Source organism: Sabethes cyaneus, chromosome 2 (genome assembly GCF_943734655.1).
Source record: "Sabethes cyaneus chromosome 2, idSabCyanKW18_F2, whole genome shotgun sequence".
Taxonomy (NCBI): Eukaryota; Metazoa; Arthropoda; class Insecta; order Diptera; family Culicidae; genus Sabethes; species Sabethes cyaneus.
The window spans coordinates 202,686,693-202,706,692 of record NC_071354.1 but is presented as its reverse complement, the minus strand read 5'-3'; the positions used below and the strand labels follow the sequence as shown (position 1 = coordinate 202,706,692).

General features: G+C 40.9%; 1 protein-coding gene across 1 annotated transcript; it reads right to left on the bottom strand.

The window, feature by feature from the left end:
• Positions 1 to 1,292: 1,292 nt before the first annotated feature.
• Positions 1,293 to 18,475, bottom strand: LOC128733708 (staphylococcal nuclease domain-containing protein 1). Its single transcript, XM_053827476.1, has 8 exons — positions 18,004 to 18,475; positions 6,115 to 6,239; positions 4,908 to 6,053; positions 3,748 to 4,656; positions 3,594 to 3,690; positions 2,975 to 3,156; positions 2,559 to 2,685; positions 1,293 to 2,311 (listed from the first exon to the last, which is right to left on the bottom strand). Exons 1-8 carry the CDS (start codon positions 18,070 to 18,072, stop codon positions 2,201 to 2,203), a joined length of 2,766 nt encoding a protein of 921 aa, XP_053683451.1. The 5' UTR covers positions 18,073 to 18,475; the 3' UTR covers positions 1,293 to 2,200.
• Between the last annotated feature and the right edge of the window lie 1,525 nt (positions 18,476 to 20,000).

The following is a 20,000-nucleotide window of genomic DNA, read 5'->3' as shown; positions in this document are numbered from 1 at the left end:
AGTTTTGGTACCACCATCGGGCGTTGTTTGGTTACCAAGCTATTGAAAGGCGTCTACCTGCTCAACTTGTCCCGCTACTGTGAAGTAGGTGGACGTCTGGTCAGCCTACGTTAATTCCATCGTCCATTCAAAAACCACTCATTTTTCAAAAAAGCATGTCTCGGAACATCGCGGCGCTCGATGGCCGCCAATGGTAATACCACAGACAGAGAGTAGAACAGTGAGTGTGACGTATGTTAGCCCAATTACGTGACAACAGATGACTGTGATATGATCTGCGCCTGTAAATTTACAGAAAAATCCCAGCAGTTGGCAGTTTTGAGTGGAGCAGGGCGCAGAAGATAAATAACGGAAAAATGTACCTATTACCTTTTACTATAAACTGCGATACAGAGGCTACGAGCATGTTTCAATTTACACGAAAAGCAAAGCCTTGGACCTAACACTGCGTTAAGATTTGATTCAGCCGCAGGCTGAAAACCTCTCTAATATAGGTTTTAAATTAAAACCTAGAATCTAAAATTAAAATCTAGAATTAAAAAAAAAATAAGATTTGATCCCTGTCTATCGACAGACTTCGCAGCAAACTGTAGGTTACAAGAAAAGTACTGAGCTGAGTTCGACTGACTGGTAACAACCCCCAGCCGAAATTCTGGTCAGGATCATATCTGGAAGTTAGCTGGAAAGGTCTCAATAATGTTGAATGCGAATCAATCGGTACAGAACCGAAGTCGAAGTAAGAACAACGCGGCAATCCAAAAGTGCTAACAGAGTCACTTTCGATTTTGTCTTTCTTTTGAGAGGTTTTCGAATAGAGAGAAATGACAGTTAACAGAAATAGAAAAGAGCAAAAATATCTGTCGAAAGTAGCATGTACGTGTTGGAACTTTAACTCCCACTTCTGTTCTGTGCTATCAGCCTCGTTATTTTTTTGGTCACATATCAAAACTCGCTGTATTTTGGTAGCTTCTAACGGTATTTCTTTTAAATTGAAGTCAAAAAGGAGCCAAATAAAAATCGAAGGACAGTCGTTGAAATCCCTTGACAAAAGTTTTGGTTTTAATCGAATGGTTCTGATCAAACTGTGTGGTTTCACTAAATATTAGAAATTAGAACAGAAATTTAGTTATTCAAAATGCTCAGGTTACCTGTATTTAATCGAGAAAACTGTGAAAAATTAAAAAAATCGTTTTTGCATGAGTGAGAGCTAAAAAAGGCATCAAAAGTTGATAAACGTAGAGACATCTACCTTCGGATATGTCTGATGCTGACTAACAAACCACTGCTTATATGATAGAGCATGTATAGTAACTTGACGATTCAGCTTTATTAATAATCCTTATTTTGATCTTGCGTTCAGACATTTCATAAATATATATTTTTTCTGTTTTCATTTTTTACCAATATGTATTACCCTTGTTCTATGTCAATATGCCTTTTGTCGTCCCGGGAGGTTAAGAGTTAAGATATTTTGAAGCCGGCAAACAATTAAAACAATTAAGAGAAGAAAAACAAATTTGTCTGTAGTTGGTTTTTTTTTCGTTTCGTACATTCAATTTATAACGTCGATAAGCAAAAAAAAAGGATACAAAAATATAATGCAAGTACAAAAACCGACCCTTTCGCGCTGTAATGCTGATTTTTCAGAAAACAAAGCCGGATGTCTCTAACGTGTAGCTATTTATATTAATCAGACTGTGTTGTGGTTTTGTGTGGTTGATTAATGTTTTTTTTTATTTTTGTGATGAACTAACTCACTTTCCTCATTTGTGTACTAAGTAATTTAGTACGCAGCGAGTTTCATTTGTTGTCTCAGCTATTTCCGGTGTAGGGGAAAATTGGTGATCACTTTGCGGGGTTCTTTCTGATTGTTGTCACGTTACATCGACCATCCGTCATTCTCCGGTAGAATGAGAGTAATCGTGATTTGGCTCCATATCATTTGCTTGTTTTTTTCTCTGCTCTAGCTAGTGGATGTTTGGAAGTATTGATTTTAATGTTTTCTTTAAAAAATAATAAACTGGAATAATATCTTGTATAGTTGAATTTGTTACCACTCTCTACTACAACACGGGTGTGTTTACTTGAAAATAATGTCATAATTATGTAATTATATGTGTGTACGTGTGTTGTTTTTGTTGTTGTTGTTGTTGTTGTTGATGGGCAGGGGATATAGTCACGCATGTTTTATGATCGGAGCCTAGCGGCCGAGACCGAACTCGCCGGCCTGATCCTCGGTGCTATCACCGTACTGCCAGATGCCGTTGCGGTTCTTGCGGGCAGACTGCTCAGCTTCCTTGTAGTCGGATATCTACAATTTGAAGTTTGATTAGGCGTTTTCTTTCGGAAAACAATTATTCCTTAAATGAAAAATGGTTTGTGTCTAGCCTCTGGTAAGAAAATCGCTGGTTTAAATGAACCGACTTTCCTAGAGTCTCGACAGACTAAACTTACTCTACCACCTTGTATTGAAGCTAATCTCATGCAAAATATCGCGAGATACACGTTTATACTAGCGGCGTTTGTAAAAAAATGTAATGAAAATGAGTGAAACTTACCAACTTTTGCAGTCTACGATCTTTCTTGCTTTTCTCGGCAATGAGGTAACCGTCAGCGATCAAATCTTTGCCGATGTCCGACTTATTGGCAGGGTCAACAAGGGTAACATGTTCGGCACCGCTAACGCTGGAATGGCAGGAAACAAGAAATGCCGTTAGATGAGTGATTCTAAACAAAGTTCTAATCACTATAATTTGAAGCAAAGTTTGTAGAACCTATTTAAGGCGATGATTGAAATACATAATACAATCACGCTTGGGAAGGTCGGTTCGGAAATGCCTCAAAGGACATACCGTGATTTTTCTCAGCAATAATCTAGAAGAATATGACTTGTGGCGCTACCAAAAAGCTTAATCATTTCTTTGGCATTATTGCTGTTCCAACTTGCTGACTGTATCTTAGCGGAAATACCTACCGATACTCGACGTTAAGCTGCAGGTTTTTGTTGAGTGCGTCCTGCGCGAAGGCCTTGAGAGCATCGTTACGGTCATCCTCGTCAGTTGGCAGGACAACCAGTGCTAGTGAGTACTCGTGCGCATATGGTTTATCCGACAGGAATGCAGGGGGAAGCATTGCTAAACGGGTCGTCGGTACGGTCTGTAAAACCAAAATGACAGGTTAGCGTAAGGTTAAAAATCTTGGTGAAACTGTGCGAAAATGATCGTGAAAAAGGGCCTGGTTCAAAAGAGCACACCCACATCTTAAAATCGCATTCCTGGTCCGGTGGCACGCGTTCCTTCGCAATGCTTTTGCATCATACATCGTGCGATTCACGCAAAACGCGTAAACCTAATGTTTCCGCAGCAGCAAAGCTTTCGGTTGGCAAACGCCACCGTCGCAGGCACGCGATACGACGGCCTTAAGAATGTGGTTGACCAGTGTGCTGGAACCATAGAGCCGGCAGAACAGATTCGAATCGCTGTTAGGTTTACTCTGGCAAGCATATGACTCAAGCATTTCTTTTGGTAATACAGAAATGGATCTAAGGTACTTGCGTTGAGGGAAAGTCTCCGAATAAAATAGGTTCCTCTTACCTCACGATTACCGTAGTCGATGTATAGTATGGACGCATTGCCGCCTTTCTCCAGTTTTTCAACCTTTGCACGATACCATTCGTTGTCTTCCGTAAATCTGTAAAAAAATTATGTTAGTTTTCTGCCTCTGCCTATGAGCCGGTGGGTTACTCACTTCGCCGCACAAAGGTCGCCTCGGCGCGGGTTGTACGCTCCGGTTACCGGTGGCATTGCGCGGAACTCCTGGCGTAGTTTGCTCATCAGTTCTTCCAGCTTGGCGCCTTGGTCTGCATGTTGCGCGTAGAAACGCATGTCGGCGGTAACCTCGGTAACAACAACGTTCTCGTATTTGACCTTCCGGTCGGCAGGTGCGGTCGGATCTTCCTTTTCATCTTCATTCTCCTTGTTTTCATCTTCGGTTTTCTCAACGTAGTCCTTCCAGATGTTCTTCCGCTTGGATTTAGCCCTAGCTTCGGCGTCGGCTAGCGCACGGTAGTGTTCCGTTTTCTCAGCGGTGAAATGAACCGAAGCGAGACCTTCCTCGACGAGAGCCACCGAGAGGTTCACGTTGCCTTCAGTCCACAGCCATCCGATGACGCTGGTTGCAGCCTTGTCAGTTGTTTCGATTTTCACGCTTACATCCCGCTGCAGAATTCGTTCGCGGCTGAACTGCAGCGCCTCGTCACCGTAGGGTTCGCCCTCCTGAGCAGGAACACCGTTAATCGCGGGACGCGAAGAACGAGGACACGAAATACCCGCCAGCAGGAATGTTACGAGACAGCTATCCTTTGGACAGTAGATCCGGAAGCGCGAACCGCTGGCTACAAACTCAACCACAGCTTCCGTGCGCAGGGCACGTTGCCACGAAGGTAGATATTGGTGTTTGATGCGGGAGTGATCCAAAGTTAAATCGTTAATGCGATGCGCCGGAATGTCGTCCTTGGCATGAACGCCTTTTAGTCCCTTCATGGCCTGCGCTTCTGCCGCTCGCAGCTCGTCGTAGTGCGCCGAACGTTGATCCTCTTCCTGGCGATGCTTAATTACGGTAGCAAAGCCCTTTGCTACCAAAGCTTCCGCCACGTTTCTGTTAATAATTTAGTCGAAGAATTAAAACTATTAGATTAATTATATTCTAAGTTAAGCGGAGAAATTCTGTATCGCATCATTGGTAAGAATGCGCCATTCGATCAGCGGGCGCATCCTTAGAGTCTCGAGCGACTGATTGGTTTAATTTACCACCACGTAATCGTAGGACCATCCACTGAACGGACCGATCTACAACCTATGTGATGGCTAATCTTTAAGCTAAATCGAAAAAGAAAAAAAAATACTTACGATCCGGCCAGCGTTATGGTGTAGCAGCATTTCTCGGGGAAATTGTCCCGTGCCGGAGTAACGTAGTCAAGCGAACAGTGCACCTTCTTGCCGATCAGCTTCTTGCGCAGAAATTCACGGGCCTCGAACATCCACGGAACGTCGTACAACGGGCGGGATCCCTTGGCACGCGGAGGAATGTTACCTTCCTCGTCCGGGTTGCGCGATGCTTCACGTGGCGGTTTGATGCTGGAGAAGAACACCTTTTTCGTGACGGTGGCACTAATTTTGACGTTAATGGCATCGCCGTTGAACACTTCCGTTACCGTTCCGGTGAAGTCCTTGTCCTTCGAGTTGTAGGCAGCGGTTGGGGCCTGATAGTCTTTCCAGAGTCGTAGACGGTTTGTTTTCGCATGTTTCTCGGCAGCCCGGAGTCGGTCGACGCCTTCTTTCACGTAGGGCATACTCCATTCAACACACTTAGCGAAACCTTCGCGTAGCAGCGCTTCCGCGATGTTGCCTTTCGGGAAAATGATCGTACCGACAAAGTTAGAGTTGTTAACTGATTCGAGCCGAATTTCGACATCACGTTGCAGCAGACGGGATTCGACAAAGTAGCGGGCTTCTTCGACATACGGAATTTCCGTCGTTGGATCGGGTTTTCCGACAGCGTCAATCTTAAAACCAGGGCATCGAATTCCGGACATCATCAGCGTAATATGCTGAAAACCAGGCAGCAGGAAAGCACGCACCGTCGAACCGTCGCGCACATGCTCAATGATGGCCTTGATCGGTTTGCCGTCGTGCTGATCGAAGAAAGATTTCGGGTTCTCAATAGTCCAGACGATGTTACGCACGTGCTCCGATGCAGACGAGTCACTCCATTTTCCTTTACGGGCTGCCTTGGCCGCATCTTCCAGCTCGATCAGGCGGGACAGCTCGGGAGTTTGCCGGACACCTTCTCGACGGACACTCACGAGACCTTCGGACACTATCGATTCAACAATATTCTCCGAAGTAGTCGGGTCCTTTCCGAGGCAGATAAAGCCATAGTCGCGGGTTGCGTTCGCAGGTTTTTCGGCATGGAAGTACACTTCCTGTCCGATCAGTCGTTGACGCAGGTATTCGCGAGCTTCCCAGGCGTACGGTTCATCTTTCGTAACTTCCCTAAAATGGAAATAAGTTATAACACATTGGGGCAAAAACCAGGTACAGGTTAGAAACTCACGTGGAGGAGCTGGTCGGTCGACGGGCAAGTTTCGGTGCAATTACGCCAGCGAAATTGATCTGCTTCTCCGGTGGAGGTCCTCCTTTAGGTTGGCCACGAATTATAACCGAGTCACCGGATAAAACCTTTGTAATTGAAAAATAAGCAAAAATTAGCTTAAATCAAACCAACGATGTTTCCACGCCGATAGCACGTTTCAAAATGGCACTGTGCTGCGTCCTGCGCTATGTGCGCTGCGCATAGATTAACAGGCAGACATATGGGGCGAGGGCAAAACAGAATGCAAAGAGCGCCAGCAACGCATCCGTCAGTTTTATTTTGACAATGTCAAAGCCAACGCTGACAAATGCATTGACGTACAGCTCTGTTTTTGACTTTTAAGTCACACGTGTAGGAATTATGACATAATGGAAACTTAAACGGCTCGTTTGCACTTAGTGAGGGTGTGAGAGTAAGATGCGCGCCCTAAGCTCAGCTAATGTTTATTTTTTTCATATGGAAAAATCCATAGATTGCCTGTCTAAATAGTTGTTGCTAAACAGCTGATCTATTATACGTCTTATTTTCTTATAAGTTTTTGATTTGGAAAACTTGAAAGAATATTGTAAAAAATGAGATAGATAAGTAATCGCTTTTTCACCGCCCTGAAACACACTAGGCCGAACAGAATACACGCAGTGACGCAGGCAACATGAGCTTGGCTGGTTCTAAAGTAAATTATTTGATTAAAATTTTATTCCCAATTTTCAGGAAAACTTTACTTACCAAACTGGATTGCATATGCTTTGTGCTTGCCAAAAAAGTCATAAAGTATCATTTCATTTTGAACTTTCGAATAAAGTAAAAGGTTGTCCTGTTTTCTGACGTGGAACCACGTCACGCAATAATAAAACATTTTGCATTTTTTTCGGAGACATCGAAGTATCTTACTTAGTTAGGTACTTAGTTGGCTTGCCGTCCTGCGGACATAGACTACTGAACAAAGTTTCCCCAATTTAACTGGTTGTGGGCTACTTCTTTGATCTATTGTGGTATGTCCTCTTTTTTGTTTTGGGCCATCAATGAGCTAAACAGCTAGTTTGAATAACTATCTCCACTTACTACTGATAGGCATTTATCCCAATCAGGTGACATTTTTCTTATGAAATTTATTACCTGATTGGGGGCAGTAGTCCAAATATCAATGGGTTAATCCCTTATCAAGAAATCTTAGCCGTTTCTGAAATAGTGTTGCACTAATCACACAACAAATGTTCAGAGCTTGCACTCACTAGGTTACAAAAGCAACAGCTGTCTTCATTTACTTTACTGATTAGTTTCAGGTGATATTTACAAGGACAATATCCCGTTATCAACCCAGTCAGTGTATGTACTCAAATCGGATTTTGAAAGGTTTAGTAGCGTCGGTGATAGGAAGAACTTTTGACTTTATAAATGATTATACCGAGCTTTCGAAGTAATATTTCAGTTAGACATCACCTTTATTTTGTCCCAGTAACTATAGAGTAAAGAGGGGCGTAAGTGCGATTCAATGATTTATCGGTGCAGATTCCGAGTAAACTGACTTCATTGGCATGGATGGGTGACTATTTTGACAGCTTCAATCTATCGTTTGTGTGTTGTTTACGAAGCATAGTTGCTGAGTTATGGGTAAATGTTATTTTTGAGCGTTTTTGATGTCATATTGCGTTATACGGCAAATACGATATCAGCAGGAGGATATTAGTTATCGAAAAATTGTAGCAGCGTTTTCCATCACTCACTTATCTCTTTTAAAAATGCGATGAGAATATATTTCAATTTTCGATAAATTGATCAAACCCCGTCAAGCGTCTAGCCGGGCAAAAGTGCGATTCACGGACGGGGCAAAAGTGCGATTTATGGGGGAAGCAAAATGCATAAATGAAGATACAAGAAGGATCCGCAGGATACTGTGTGTCTACAGATGCAGGCCGAAACATTTGGATTTGGATTGGAGAACCCTGAGGTGAAAAGGGCCTTTGTTGAACAAATTGAATCCCGAGCCTCGGAGTTACCAGCTGATAGACCTGTTGAAGGCAACGAGCGGGAGACCATATAAATGCTCCGCATTATATTGGACGAGAGCTACGAATTCCAGGACTCTCTTCTGCTGATGTTCGTTGACTTTGAAAAAGCGTTTTATCGACACAGATAAGCTAGTCCATCTCATCGAGGCTCAGTATGAGATGTTCTCCTGCAAGATATTGCACAATGGCGCCATGTCCGACCCTATAAGGGATACTGTTGGTGCATTTTACCACCGCTGCTGTTTCTCGTCGTTATGAATGAGATATTAGTTGTAGCTAGTGACAGACAGTAGACCAAAAAGGTGCCTACGATATATTATTCATGCCTGGTGGCCTGACAACTGGATATCCAACGAGGAACTTCATCGTCGATGTCATCCACCGTCGATAGCAGCAGAAATACGAGAACATAGGTGGAAGTGGATAGAAAACATCTTGATCCCAAGCAGACCCAGAGGCTCATGGCGACGCAACTTAGCCAACAAAATCTGGGTTGTTGACGAGAACCTGTTCTGGCGACACGTGAAAGCCATGGCGCGCAACCCTCGGCAGTGGCGATCTCTGATTTCATACCAATAAGTAAGTGAGTAAACCGATTACTCAAGCCTTTTTGTATGATATCATAAATTTTCTCGATACTCTTGGATGCGCATGCTATTGATTTTGGCTTTAATCTTAGAATTTGTTGGCATAAGAATATGGCAGGTTGAATTGAGATTTGAGATATTTAAAAATTCCGTTCTCATTACTTTCCTTACGTAACAAACGATTTCCAATCAAGCAAGACCATTATTTCATGATGTCTGAGGAGCCTATCACCGCTATTCTATATTTCGAACGACTTGGTATTTCGAACGAAAGTTCTTTCGAACGAAAGGGACTAGCCGGTTTTCCATACAAAAAATGCCCTCGAACCTAATTAAATTATGCAATGATTCAAACTAAGTACTTGACCTGGGGAGCATTTTGGCAAATTTTCAGATCATTAGACGCCATCTTGAACCAGTAATGGCGGCTAGAGTGAATTTCATTTTTCGCAGTTCACTCCGAAACCAATTGTCATACAAATCTGAAAAAAATCACAGATGTTATGCTCACTGCAGGACACATTTCCATTGTTTTTTTGGAAATTTTCTGATGCGAATATCACAGAAAAACAAATCGGAAAAGTTTTCAAGAGCATTTTTTTCAGTGTTCCAAAGATGGCGTCGCTTATTTTTTTCTATCAAAAAATTGTTCAATCAAATGTATAAATGTTTTTTTAGATTTTTAGAAAATGTGGATGGCGGTCAAATTTTCTTTTGAAAAGTTAACAACTTCGCGGCTTACATCGTTGTCACATGTCACGAGTGTACCAAGGTATATAAATTCCTCCACTACTTCATATCGATCCCCATCTAACTCCACCTCGGCACCAACACCACTTGAGCTCCCATGTTCCCTACGGTACGGGTCTACGGTTGATTCCGATGATATCGACGTCATCCGCAAAACCAAGAAGCATGTGAGATTTCGTGATGATAGTTCCATTCCTTTCCACGTTTGCTCTTCGTAATGCATCTTCCAAGGTAATGTTGAATAGCAGGTTAGAGAGTGCATCCCCTTGCTTCAGTCCATCCAACGTCACGAAAGCAGCTGAGGTCTCACCCGCTATTCTAACGCACGATTTGGATCCGTCCAGCGTCGCACGAATCAGCGTTACTAGTTTCATCGGAAAACCATGTTCTAGCATTATCTGCCACAGCTCATTTCGTTTAACTGAATCGTACGCCGCTTTAAAGTCCACAAACAGATGGTGTGTCTACAAGTTGTACTCCCGGAACTTGTCTAGCAACTGACGCAGGGTAAACACCTGATCCGTCGTGGAGCAACCCTCACGAAAACCAGCTTGGTACTCGCCGACGAAGAACTCCGCTAACGGTCTCAGTCTGCACAACAGGATACGGGAAAGCACCTTGTAGGCAGAATTGAGCAATGTAATTCTTCGATAATTTTTACACTCCAGTCGATGTCCCTTTTTGAAAATTGGGCAAATGAGGCCATCCAACTACTCCTCCGGCATTTGTTCTTCCTTCCAGATCCTGACAATGATCCGGTGGATTGCTTCGTACAGCCGCTCGCTCCCCGCTTTCAGGTCAGCCGGGATACCGTCCTTCCCAGCAGCCTTACCGTTTTTCAGCTCACTAATTGCCTTTTTAACCTCCTCCTGTGTTGGTGGCTCCACAGCTTGACCATCGCTTACAATTCCTATCCTGTCCCAGCGGATCTCCGCATTTACCTCCCCATTCCACAGTGTCTGGAAGTGCTCCTTCCATCTGGCTGCAACCACCGTTTTGTCGGTAAGTAGGTTGCCAGCACTGTCATTGCACATCACAGGCATGGCAAAATTCCTGCATCTCACCGTTTTATAGAAACTCCGTGTGTCGTTGCTGGCGTATCGCTCATCTGCGTCAGCGAGCACGTGTTCCTTGTACTCGCGTTTCTTTAGACGTTGGATTCTTTTTTCCGCAGCTCTAGTCTCTCTGTATCTCTCTCTGTTTTGACGCGTTGCTGCAGTGAGCATGCGACTCCTGGCCTGGTTCTTTTCATCTGTCACTCTCTAGCATTCGGCATCAAACCAGCTGTTACGCTGTCTTCCACGCGTCGTGCCTACCACCTCTCTCGCTGCTGTTTGGATGGCACCATGGATGTTCCTCCACAGCCCATTTATATCTTCTCCTTCTACCTGCTGTTCTGCGATTCGTTGGTCAAGCTTCCTGGCATATTCCACTGCTACGTCGTCTGCCGTTAACCGCTGGATGTTGAGACGCAGCGTCCTCTCAGTGTGAGCTTTCGCCGTGTTCGACAGCCTTGCGCGAATCTTACTACGAGATTGTGATCAAAGTCGATATTTGGTCCCCGAAAAGACCGTACATCGATTACATCCGAAAAGTGTCGACCGTCAATCAAGACATGATCGATCTGAGAGCTAGTCTCCATTTGGATGCCTCCAGGTGTGTTTCCGAATATTCAAACGTGGAAAGTAGGTGCTACAGATGGCCATCCCTCTGGCCGCGGCAAAATTTATGAGCCTCAGACCGTTATCATTGGTCGACAGATGCAGGCTATGTCTTCCAATAACTGGACGGAAGAATTCCTCCCTCCCGATCTGCGCGTTTGCATCTCCGATGATGATTTTCACGTCGTGTTTTGGGCACTCTCCATAGGTCCTCTCAAGCTTGTCGTAAAACTCGTCTTTAGCATCATCGGATTTATCATTTGTCGGTGCGTATAAGTTGATTAGGCTATAGTTGAAGAATTTGCCCTTAATCCTCAACACGCATATACGGTCATCTACGGGCCTCCACCGGATAATTCGTTGCTTTTGTTTTCCCAACACTACGAAACCGACTCCATGTTCTGCTTTTTTTGTGCTCTTTGTCGATGTGCTCTTATACGCCTACCTATTTTGACCAACAGGAGAACTATGTTGCAACGCTTGTTTATATACGATCTTCTGGAAAGTAATATTGATAGCCCGGAGCTGCTAGGCCAAGTTCGGTTCAACGTACCACCTAGGCATTCCCGACGAGCGGATTTCTTTCGACTGCCGTTACATCGTACTCTCATCGCCCGAAGTAATTTAATTGACGTGTGTTCTCGTGAATTCAATATTGTGTCTGACTGTTATGATTTTAATGTAACCAGAAGTACCTTTAAACTTAGAATAACACCGCTATTCTATATTTCGAACGGATTGGTATTTCGAACGAAAGTTGTTTCGAACGAAATTTCCGCCAGCAAAATCAAATGGGCAAAACATCTCGTTCGAAACAAGTCGAACGAAATAAAGATTCGTCCGAAATACAGAATAGGGGTGTAAGTCTATATTAAGAACTGTCTGTCTGTGCGACATAGTCGAAGACCAGTAAATAAATAAGTATAAAAAATTGGTAAGCCCAGTTTTGGAGAATTTACTCACTAAAATGCATATTCCTCGATGACTATATTGTTTCTAATGATTTCCTTACAGCTCTAGATTCTTGTATTGCACGCACATCTACACCAATGTCAGCTAACTTGATATCTATATTATTCTCTTACTAGAATTACCATAATTACTAGTTAACCTACTTGAGATTCCAGGTATATTCATTACATTTGCGCTGTAATATCAAAAAAATCATATTTACCCAAATTGCACCTTGAACCATTAATATGGTCTATTAGCTGATCACTATTAATTAATTCTCCGTACCTTTCGTCCAGCATCATTCTTTCACACTGCTTCTGCATCTATGGACCCTCATATATACATAGGTATATCTATCTTGTACTTAACCAAATGTAAATCTTATGTAAAATTTTCCGGAGAATCGCGTGGTTCTAACCCCTTTCCTGGTTGTCATCGGGAAGTTGCCCCATTTTCGCTAACTGCCCCTATTTTAACATTTTTTGCACTTATTGGACTAAACCAAGCAAGGCGTTAAGAAAACCAAACTTAATAAATTTTGTCTAAAGAAGTCCGTAGAACGAACCGACGCATCTCTATTTTAAGTCAGAAATGATTGCTACCTACAGAAAAGTTGTAGCTTAACTATTTTCGAGAAACTTTATTGAATACTGAAGATTTCTATCTCTTGCATGAAACAAGTTATGGAGCCAAACTCTTAGGGACACCCTTCAAAACAATTTTTTCGATCTAGCTCTTTAAAAACGCTTCGTATGCTTTTCAAATGTTCTAAAAAATTATTAATCACATTAAATTGCACATTTTCGTCGAAGACAGTAGAGCTCTATCTTTTTCCCTTTAGCAGCTATCACTGGTTTCTTAATTTTTACATGTAAACTTTAAGGGGGTGTAACTCGAGGGAGAGCAGCTATGAGCAGCTAATCTCACTTATTTTTTTGTGAATGCTGTATCCCATCATGTACAACTTAAGGCGGAACACTGTGGAACATCTGAGAAAAGTTACCATGCAGGCAACCGTTTTTAAAGCTGAAAACTATGGAAACCATAGTTTTGTAACGCTTTCGCATGTTCTCTGAATTAAATCAGCAAATTTTGTAATGGTAATCTGGTGACCAGATACAAAACCTGTCAATGCTTTAGTGAATTGTTTTTTTCCTGCAAACCTTATTTCATATTGTACTTTTCGCAGTTAAATTCCTCTTCTTATATATTTCTTCCATAACTTCTGAGTTTTAATCGTTTTCTATTTTCACTATACAATCATAATGATTCCTGGGAGGTCGTCCACTAAAAAGCAAATTAATTGTTCCTCTATTCCACAAAGCATTGGTATTTTGAGAGCTCGAAGGCTTTTTGCGTTAAGCTACCGGCGTTCCAGGAGCGGGAACCTCATAAACGGCATTGTTATGGAAATCGATTTTTTGACAGTCTTTGTATTCTCGATGTTATCTGCATCTAAAATTTTAAAGACAAAGTTTAAGTTTTAAAGACAAGTTAAATTTCGCTATGAATCGTCCGTAACTTTTAACGCTGTACACAATCAACAACCGATAATTGGACTGGAAAGTTACAGAGCAACCGACAGAAGGACACACAATGTACAGCAGTTTTGGCACGTTTTATTGTTTGATTTGGTTCTGGTTGATTAAATAGAAATAAATTGTTTAGGAAAAAAAGAAAGAAAAAGTCTGCGAGTCATTTTCAACACTAACTCACTTTGGATTTTCTCTATGAATTGAGACATTCCGATAATTGTTCCTGCTGACGTGGAATGGCGTAGTAAAAAATACATTCAGCTTTCGAAACTTGACCTTCTGTTTTTATTCGATAAATTTCGCAGCCAACTGTGCTATAATTCTATTGACTCTAACAGCCTCTAACTGCCACTAACAACCAGAATAGCATAGTAGTAGTAAACGCCAATGAAATCTTTATTACCTTTCATTGCCCAAGCTATTGATTATAGATGATTCGTACTCACCGAAGGTGAAACTGATACTGCTTATCTCCTTAAACTTATCGCAAACTGCTACATGGCAGATAAGATTAAAAATATATGCATGTATACGTGCGTCGTCCGTGTTTGGAAAGTTTCGAAATCGTGAAGACAATGCATGAAAAAATCGCTTCTAACGATCGAGAACATACGACAGATCAACCATCAGATTCGTTGACATCATGCCGTGCGCAGAGTGTGCCGCCCGAGCCATAAATATTGGCACCTTTTTGTTTAAATTTACTAGTTTCGTCAAATCGAGTTAGATTATTCTTAACTATTTTTTTCGAAATTGGGATAAGCATTCGGTAATACTAAAAACTTACCTCAACATCAACTGTACCTCAACATTAAATAAAAATCGCATAAACCGTATAAATCAGCAAGAGCTCAACAAAACCAGCAAGAGCATTATACAGTGGACTCTCGGAAAAGTTAATCGATTGGGGAATGGGTCGATTAACTTTTCCGAAATATTAACTTTTCTGAGTAGTCCTAAGAGTAATCGAAAATGATAAATACAAAAGCGAAAAATATATTCTCGGATACAGGATACACATTTTTAGGAATCTGGAAGTTGTAATGTAAAGAAATATGTAGCAAGATCCTTATGAAATGATACTTTTTTCCTTTCAGTAAATTTAAAATAGTCGGTTATTTTAGGTAACTTTTGATTTTTCGTAGTCGACGACAACGTTTTGACAATGCTCGCGCTTATTTTTTGTTCCCTACTGTTCCTTCTTTTGCATTCAAAATTCAATCCGAGTTTGCGCTTTTCCAGTTTGTTATCAAAAATCCTGAAGCAACTATGTGCCCGTATTGAACTATTACTACAACTGTCCGGTCCAAGAGTTTAATTTAATCCCAGCTATGATGATACTCTGTATGAAGTTGTGGAAAGGCGATAATAAACCGAAAAATGAGAAATAAAGATAGAAGGAAAACACACGTGTGTGAATGAACGCTTTGGACAACCAATAAATTTAAACTCTCAGAAAAGTTAAGCCAAAAATTAACTTTTTAGAGCGTTACATGAGAGCTAATATTCGCTTAACGTTTCTGAACAATTAACTTTTCAGAGAGTTAACTTTTCCGAGAGTCTACTGTATTGTAAATAAGGATTATCTTAATCAACTACAAACTATAACTTTGAATCTGAATCTCCATCAGTATAAATCGATTCACTGTTTTCCACCACCAACACGTCCTTTCCTCGTTTGTCAACTGCTTTTTTGGTATTCTATTAATTATTCTCATGACCCCATGACTCATGACTCCTATGCAACAACAAGTTACCCAAACTCGTCTCCAGGGATGGTTCGATCACCTTGACTCAATTTTGATTCATTTGACAGTACCGTCTCAGCCGATCCAAATATGACAATGTTAGATATGGAACATTTGTAGAACTAGTTCTAATCTACAATTTTTCTAAACCAAGTTTTGCTGTACCGTTTGTAGTTACGGTGCTACAACGCTAGTAACTCATCAGTGACTAAATGAACGTTCATTTAGTCACTAATAAGATACTAGCATTGTAGCGCCGTACCTAAACAAGATGCAGCAAAACTTTTTTTTTTGCTTAGAGTATAGTCACTTTAACCAGTTTTGCGTTATTCGTGACTTCTGCGGGGTTGGGATTTGAACCCGGGTCCTCGGCGTGAATATGCAGCAAAACTTTATTCAGCAAAATTATAGATAATAACCTGTTCTACAAATATCCCAGATATAACTTTGTCATGTTTGGCTGTAACACACGTCGATGGGGATGTTTCTGATTGGAACGGGTCGATCGGAATGTTAAAAATTGGGGCGTGATTCACACATTTTGAAAGTAAAGTTTTAAGATGGTCGGTATCCAAGCTATATATTTGTAGACGCACCGTCCTTAGTGTTTGAGCGTGGTTACGATACCAGAGATATGCATTGCAATCGACGTTTAAAATTGCTGAGAATTACATATTTTTCTAGAATAATTAGAATACCATGAGGAGTCCCGGTTTTCCAAAGTTTACCAAACAGTAGACCTGCAATGGTGCAATTAGTTTTAAGAAAAAATTCTCTGCAGGTTACTAATTTTCCGTTAAAACAAAATAAATTTGTTTTGGATATAGTAGCAGCTCAGATTGATTTATCGGGTGTACCGAGACGGGTATCACCGTGCTGTTTTCCATTACACATTTTAACGTACAGGGTGAATTCAATTTCATGACTGGACGCTCTCGAAATAACTCAAATAAAGCGCAATCGTCTAACTCATTTGGACGTCAAACATCGAAATACCACCGAATTTGACGAATATACAATAAAGCCCCAATAATGCGCAACAATAAAGAAGTGCAACGCACAATGAAGCTCTTCAGAACATATGATCAACCAGATGCTTCAGAAAAATGTCGATGCACACCACGAAAAGGTAGTTATTAATGATTGGTTGCAGGACAACCTTAAGTAGCCTGTTGGATAGGCTGCGCCGAATCTAGCTCCTAACTGCGTTTCAGAGGTCTCTGTTCAAGCAAGCACATGATTAACTTGACCACTTAAGAATCCTTGAAGATTGATTAAATCGTCGCAAACTCTACACTTATTGGTATGTTCCGCAATCGTTTATTATTTGCACTAGCAACAGCCAGAACTAGCTCCTCAGTATTCAGGTCTGGTTACGGCATTGGAGATATGCATGGCGATCAACTTCAGTAATTTCTTAAAGTTACTAAAGTTAATTCATTAAAAATTTCAAAAACTTTCCGAAAAAATAAAATATTCGATAGATTTTTGGTTTCTCAATGTGTGTAATTCAGGTAATAGATAGCCTTTTCTGCCATCTTTCGCGTAGTAAAAATTATTGTATTGCAATACAAAACTGGAGCATCAATTTACTTTGCTAATAATTTTTATTGTCATAATACCGGATAAACATTTACCTTTTTTAATGGTTTAGAAAGAAAATTTCAAGCAACAGCATAGTTGTTAAGTTCCAAACTCCTCATTAGCTGCTTTTCGTCATGTGACGAACTTTCTACGCGCAATAGTACCTAATGTTTTTTTAATGAGAAAACTTTACTTTTAGAAAACTGATCATAATTTTACCTTGAATTAAACTGCTTGGAAATAGTTTGAACACGTTTAGTTTTTGTATGAATTATGAAACGTAAGATACATTTATTAAAATGATAAATCGAAAGTAATTCTATTTTTAGTTTTGATTTACGATTGTTTACATTAAGCAGATACTCTTTTGAATAAATTATTTTATTATGTTTATTGTTAAATTAGTTCAAAGTATTTACATTTGTCTAAATTCAGAATTTGTTAAAAATAATCGCTCCAGTTGGCAAGAGCCGAATCTTGCATATTGAAAGGCAATATGTAGTCAACTTTCGATATGACATAGGTGTTGCAATTTTCAACTCCAACGTGTTCGATTGTCCACATAGGCAACAAATTGCAGATAAGAGCAATAATGCTCCTGTGGATCTGGCAAAATCATGCACCAGGTACGTAGACGTAGAAGAAGTTTTGATATGCTTTCGCTTTCGCCCATTTTTGAGCAATAGCCAAGTCATATTTTGGTGTATCAGACTTGGAAAGTTAGGCTTTGTTTTTCGGTGAGCAGGGTCAATCAAGGCCAGATAGTTGTCCACCTAGTCAGGGAAGCTTTTATGCAACAGTGTTTTAAGAAAAAAGTAAAACGTTCACGTAAAGCGCGATGGATAGCTCTCCCATAGACACATAATGCCAGGTTGGCACCAACACCGTAGCAGTAAAAAAAAGTAAGCCGACAGAAGAAAAGAGGAAAACGAATAAAACGAATATGGGCGAAAAATTCCTTCATCGATTTCGGACTTTCGAGAGGCTTTTTTCGTTCTGAGACTGAATCCGGATGCACTAACCTGTTTAACGATTCCTTTCTTCAGAACCGGCGCCGGGGCGGTGGCGGCTGCAGCTTGCGTAGCACTCATATTGATAGTTTTCTTCTGGCAGCGGCCTGAGGGTCAAAATGCACACACGCACTCAACAAAGGAAAACTTATTCACGTATTCCACACGGGATAGTTTTGATTTTCTTGCACACGATATAGTGGCCGCCCTCTGCTCTTCGGTAACGGATTTCCTGTTACCCTTCAACAAGTACACAATTTTATGCGGATCCGACAGGGGAAACGCAGCGAAGACACGCAGTAAAAATTATACCCAATCACTTCTCACCACACTGAGGATTGCAGCATTTGCACGACACGAGATGATGGTTAAAAAATGGACCTTACTGAAAAACCACAGCACTGACTGGAGACGGTGTAAAATGCAATGGAGAGAAGCTCCGCTCCGATGGCCAACTCGAAACCTGATGGACGTCGAGTGAAAGGAAAAAGAGCCAGCAAGGTTGGTTGTTGGATGACAGTTTGTTGACGCGTAAACTGTCACACACGATTGTCATTTTCGCTGTCGGTTTGAAAGCTGTGATCAACTGTGGTATTTCCGGAAACATGTCAGATAAACTAAACGCAGGGTTGTCAGATATTTTGAAAATGTAAGCTGTTGTCAGAAGTCAAAAATTCTACTTGTGACGGAAATCGAAGACTACAGAACTCAAAACTGCGTATTCGGGTTAGTAGGCTCTCTACAGATGATAGTGGTAACTGTTAGGTTGTATATGTGCCATCACTCTAGTATCACACCCACTCTGATAACATTGCCTAACATCGTACGTCAACATCACACGAATACATTCTTTCAGATGGCTACGATCACTAACACTTATCAGTAATAGTAAATCCCTTGCGATAAGACATGGCGTTAGTAGAATCGTCCTTTGCTGTGTATATGCGAACTCTCTACTATGTCCAGTCATGAGTTGTGGAGTCTTCGCGGGAGTGCGATATATTTTTCACGTATTGCATTCAGCCATATGAATTATCTCTGTTTTTTTCTGTTTTGAATATTTTAGTCTGTATTAAGGAACTTTATATATATTAAGTTAAATAATCTATTTATTATTTTATACCTCGATATATTCTTAAAGTTCGGGTAATGCCGTGAAAATGCGCATATATGGCAGCTCTTGTCCAAAGTAAATATTGTCAATTGCAAGGAAAATTGTACCATCCAAAGTGCGATATCGCTCATAAAAGTGCTATTTTGCATTAAATCGTTTCGGTATCTTCGGCGCACTTTTTCGTTACCTTTCAAGCAATAAGTGCGCCGAAGATACCGAAACGATTTAATGCGAAATAGCACTTTTATGAGCGATATCGCACTTTGGATGGTACAATTTTCCTTGCAATTGACAATAATGTAAGTAAACCCGAAAAAAAAACACTTAAAATAAATATTGTAGTATAGAAACTAAGAATCTACAACAGTTTTTATTGTATAGACATGGCAATTTACGGTATATTTAATGTAAAAGCATCACAAGTTCAAGTTTTAATATTTTTTTCAAGTTGTTTTTCACAATTTTGTTTGTTTTTTCATGGAATGGAATTAGTCATATTTCATGGCATTGTGGTATATTTCATGGTCATTTTTGTGGTAGAATCTCTCACAACGTAAAAGAGTGGACTACAATAAATTTTATTGTATTGTTATCTTTTTGTATCCTGCTGTTACAATAATTCTTATCTTCATGTTATAGTTATTTCTTTTGCGGGAGTTTACATAACCAAATTCCAAGGGTAAGTCGCTGAGAACATTCCGTTCACCTCTTTCATAGATATTTGGTTCAATCTGTGTCTTACTGTGCCGCCGAGGTGCTGATCGTGTGAAAGCTGTTAAACTCGCTCAAACCCAGCCAGACTGATTTGATCGTTTAGACAATAACAAACATTGGCTGGGCTGCCAATTTCTAACATTTCAAAATTTAAATGTCAAAAAGGTGGGCCACAGTGTGC

What these genes read in the sequence shown, in the direction of transcription:
- LOC128733708 (XM_053827476.1), bottom strand. Translation starts at nt 18,072, where the DNA reads ATGAGTGCTACGCAAGCTGCAGCCGCCACCGCCCCGGCGCCGGTTCTG. An exon ending in AGAAAGGAATCGTTAAACAG is followed by an intron (nt 6,240 to 18,003) that starts GTTAGTGCATCC and finishes TCAATTACAAAG; the next exon opens with GTTTTATCCGGTGACTCGGT. An exon ending in ATCGTAGACTGCAAAAGTTG is followed by an intron (nt 2,312 to 2,558) that starts GTAAGTTTCACT and finishes TTCAAATTGTAG; the next exon opens with ATATCCGACTACAAGGAAGC.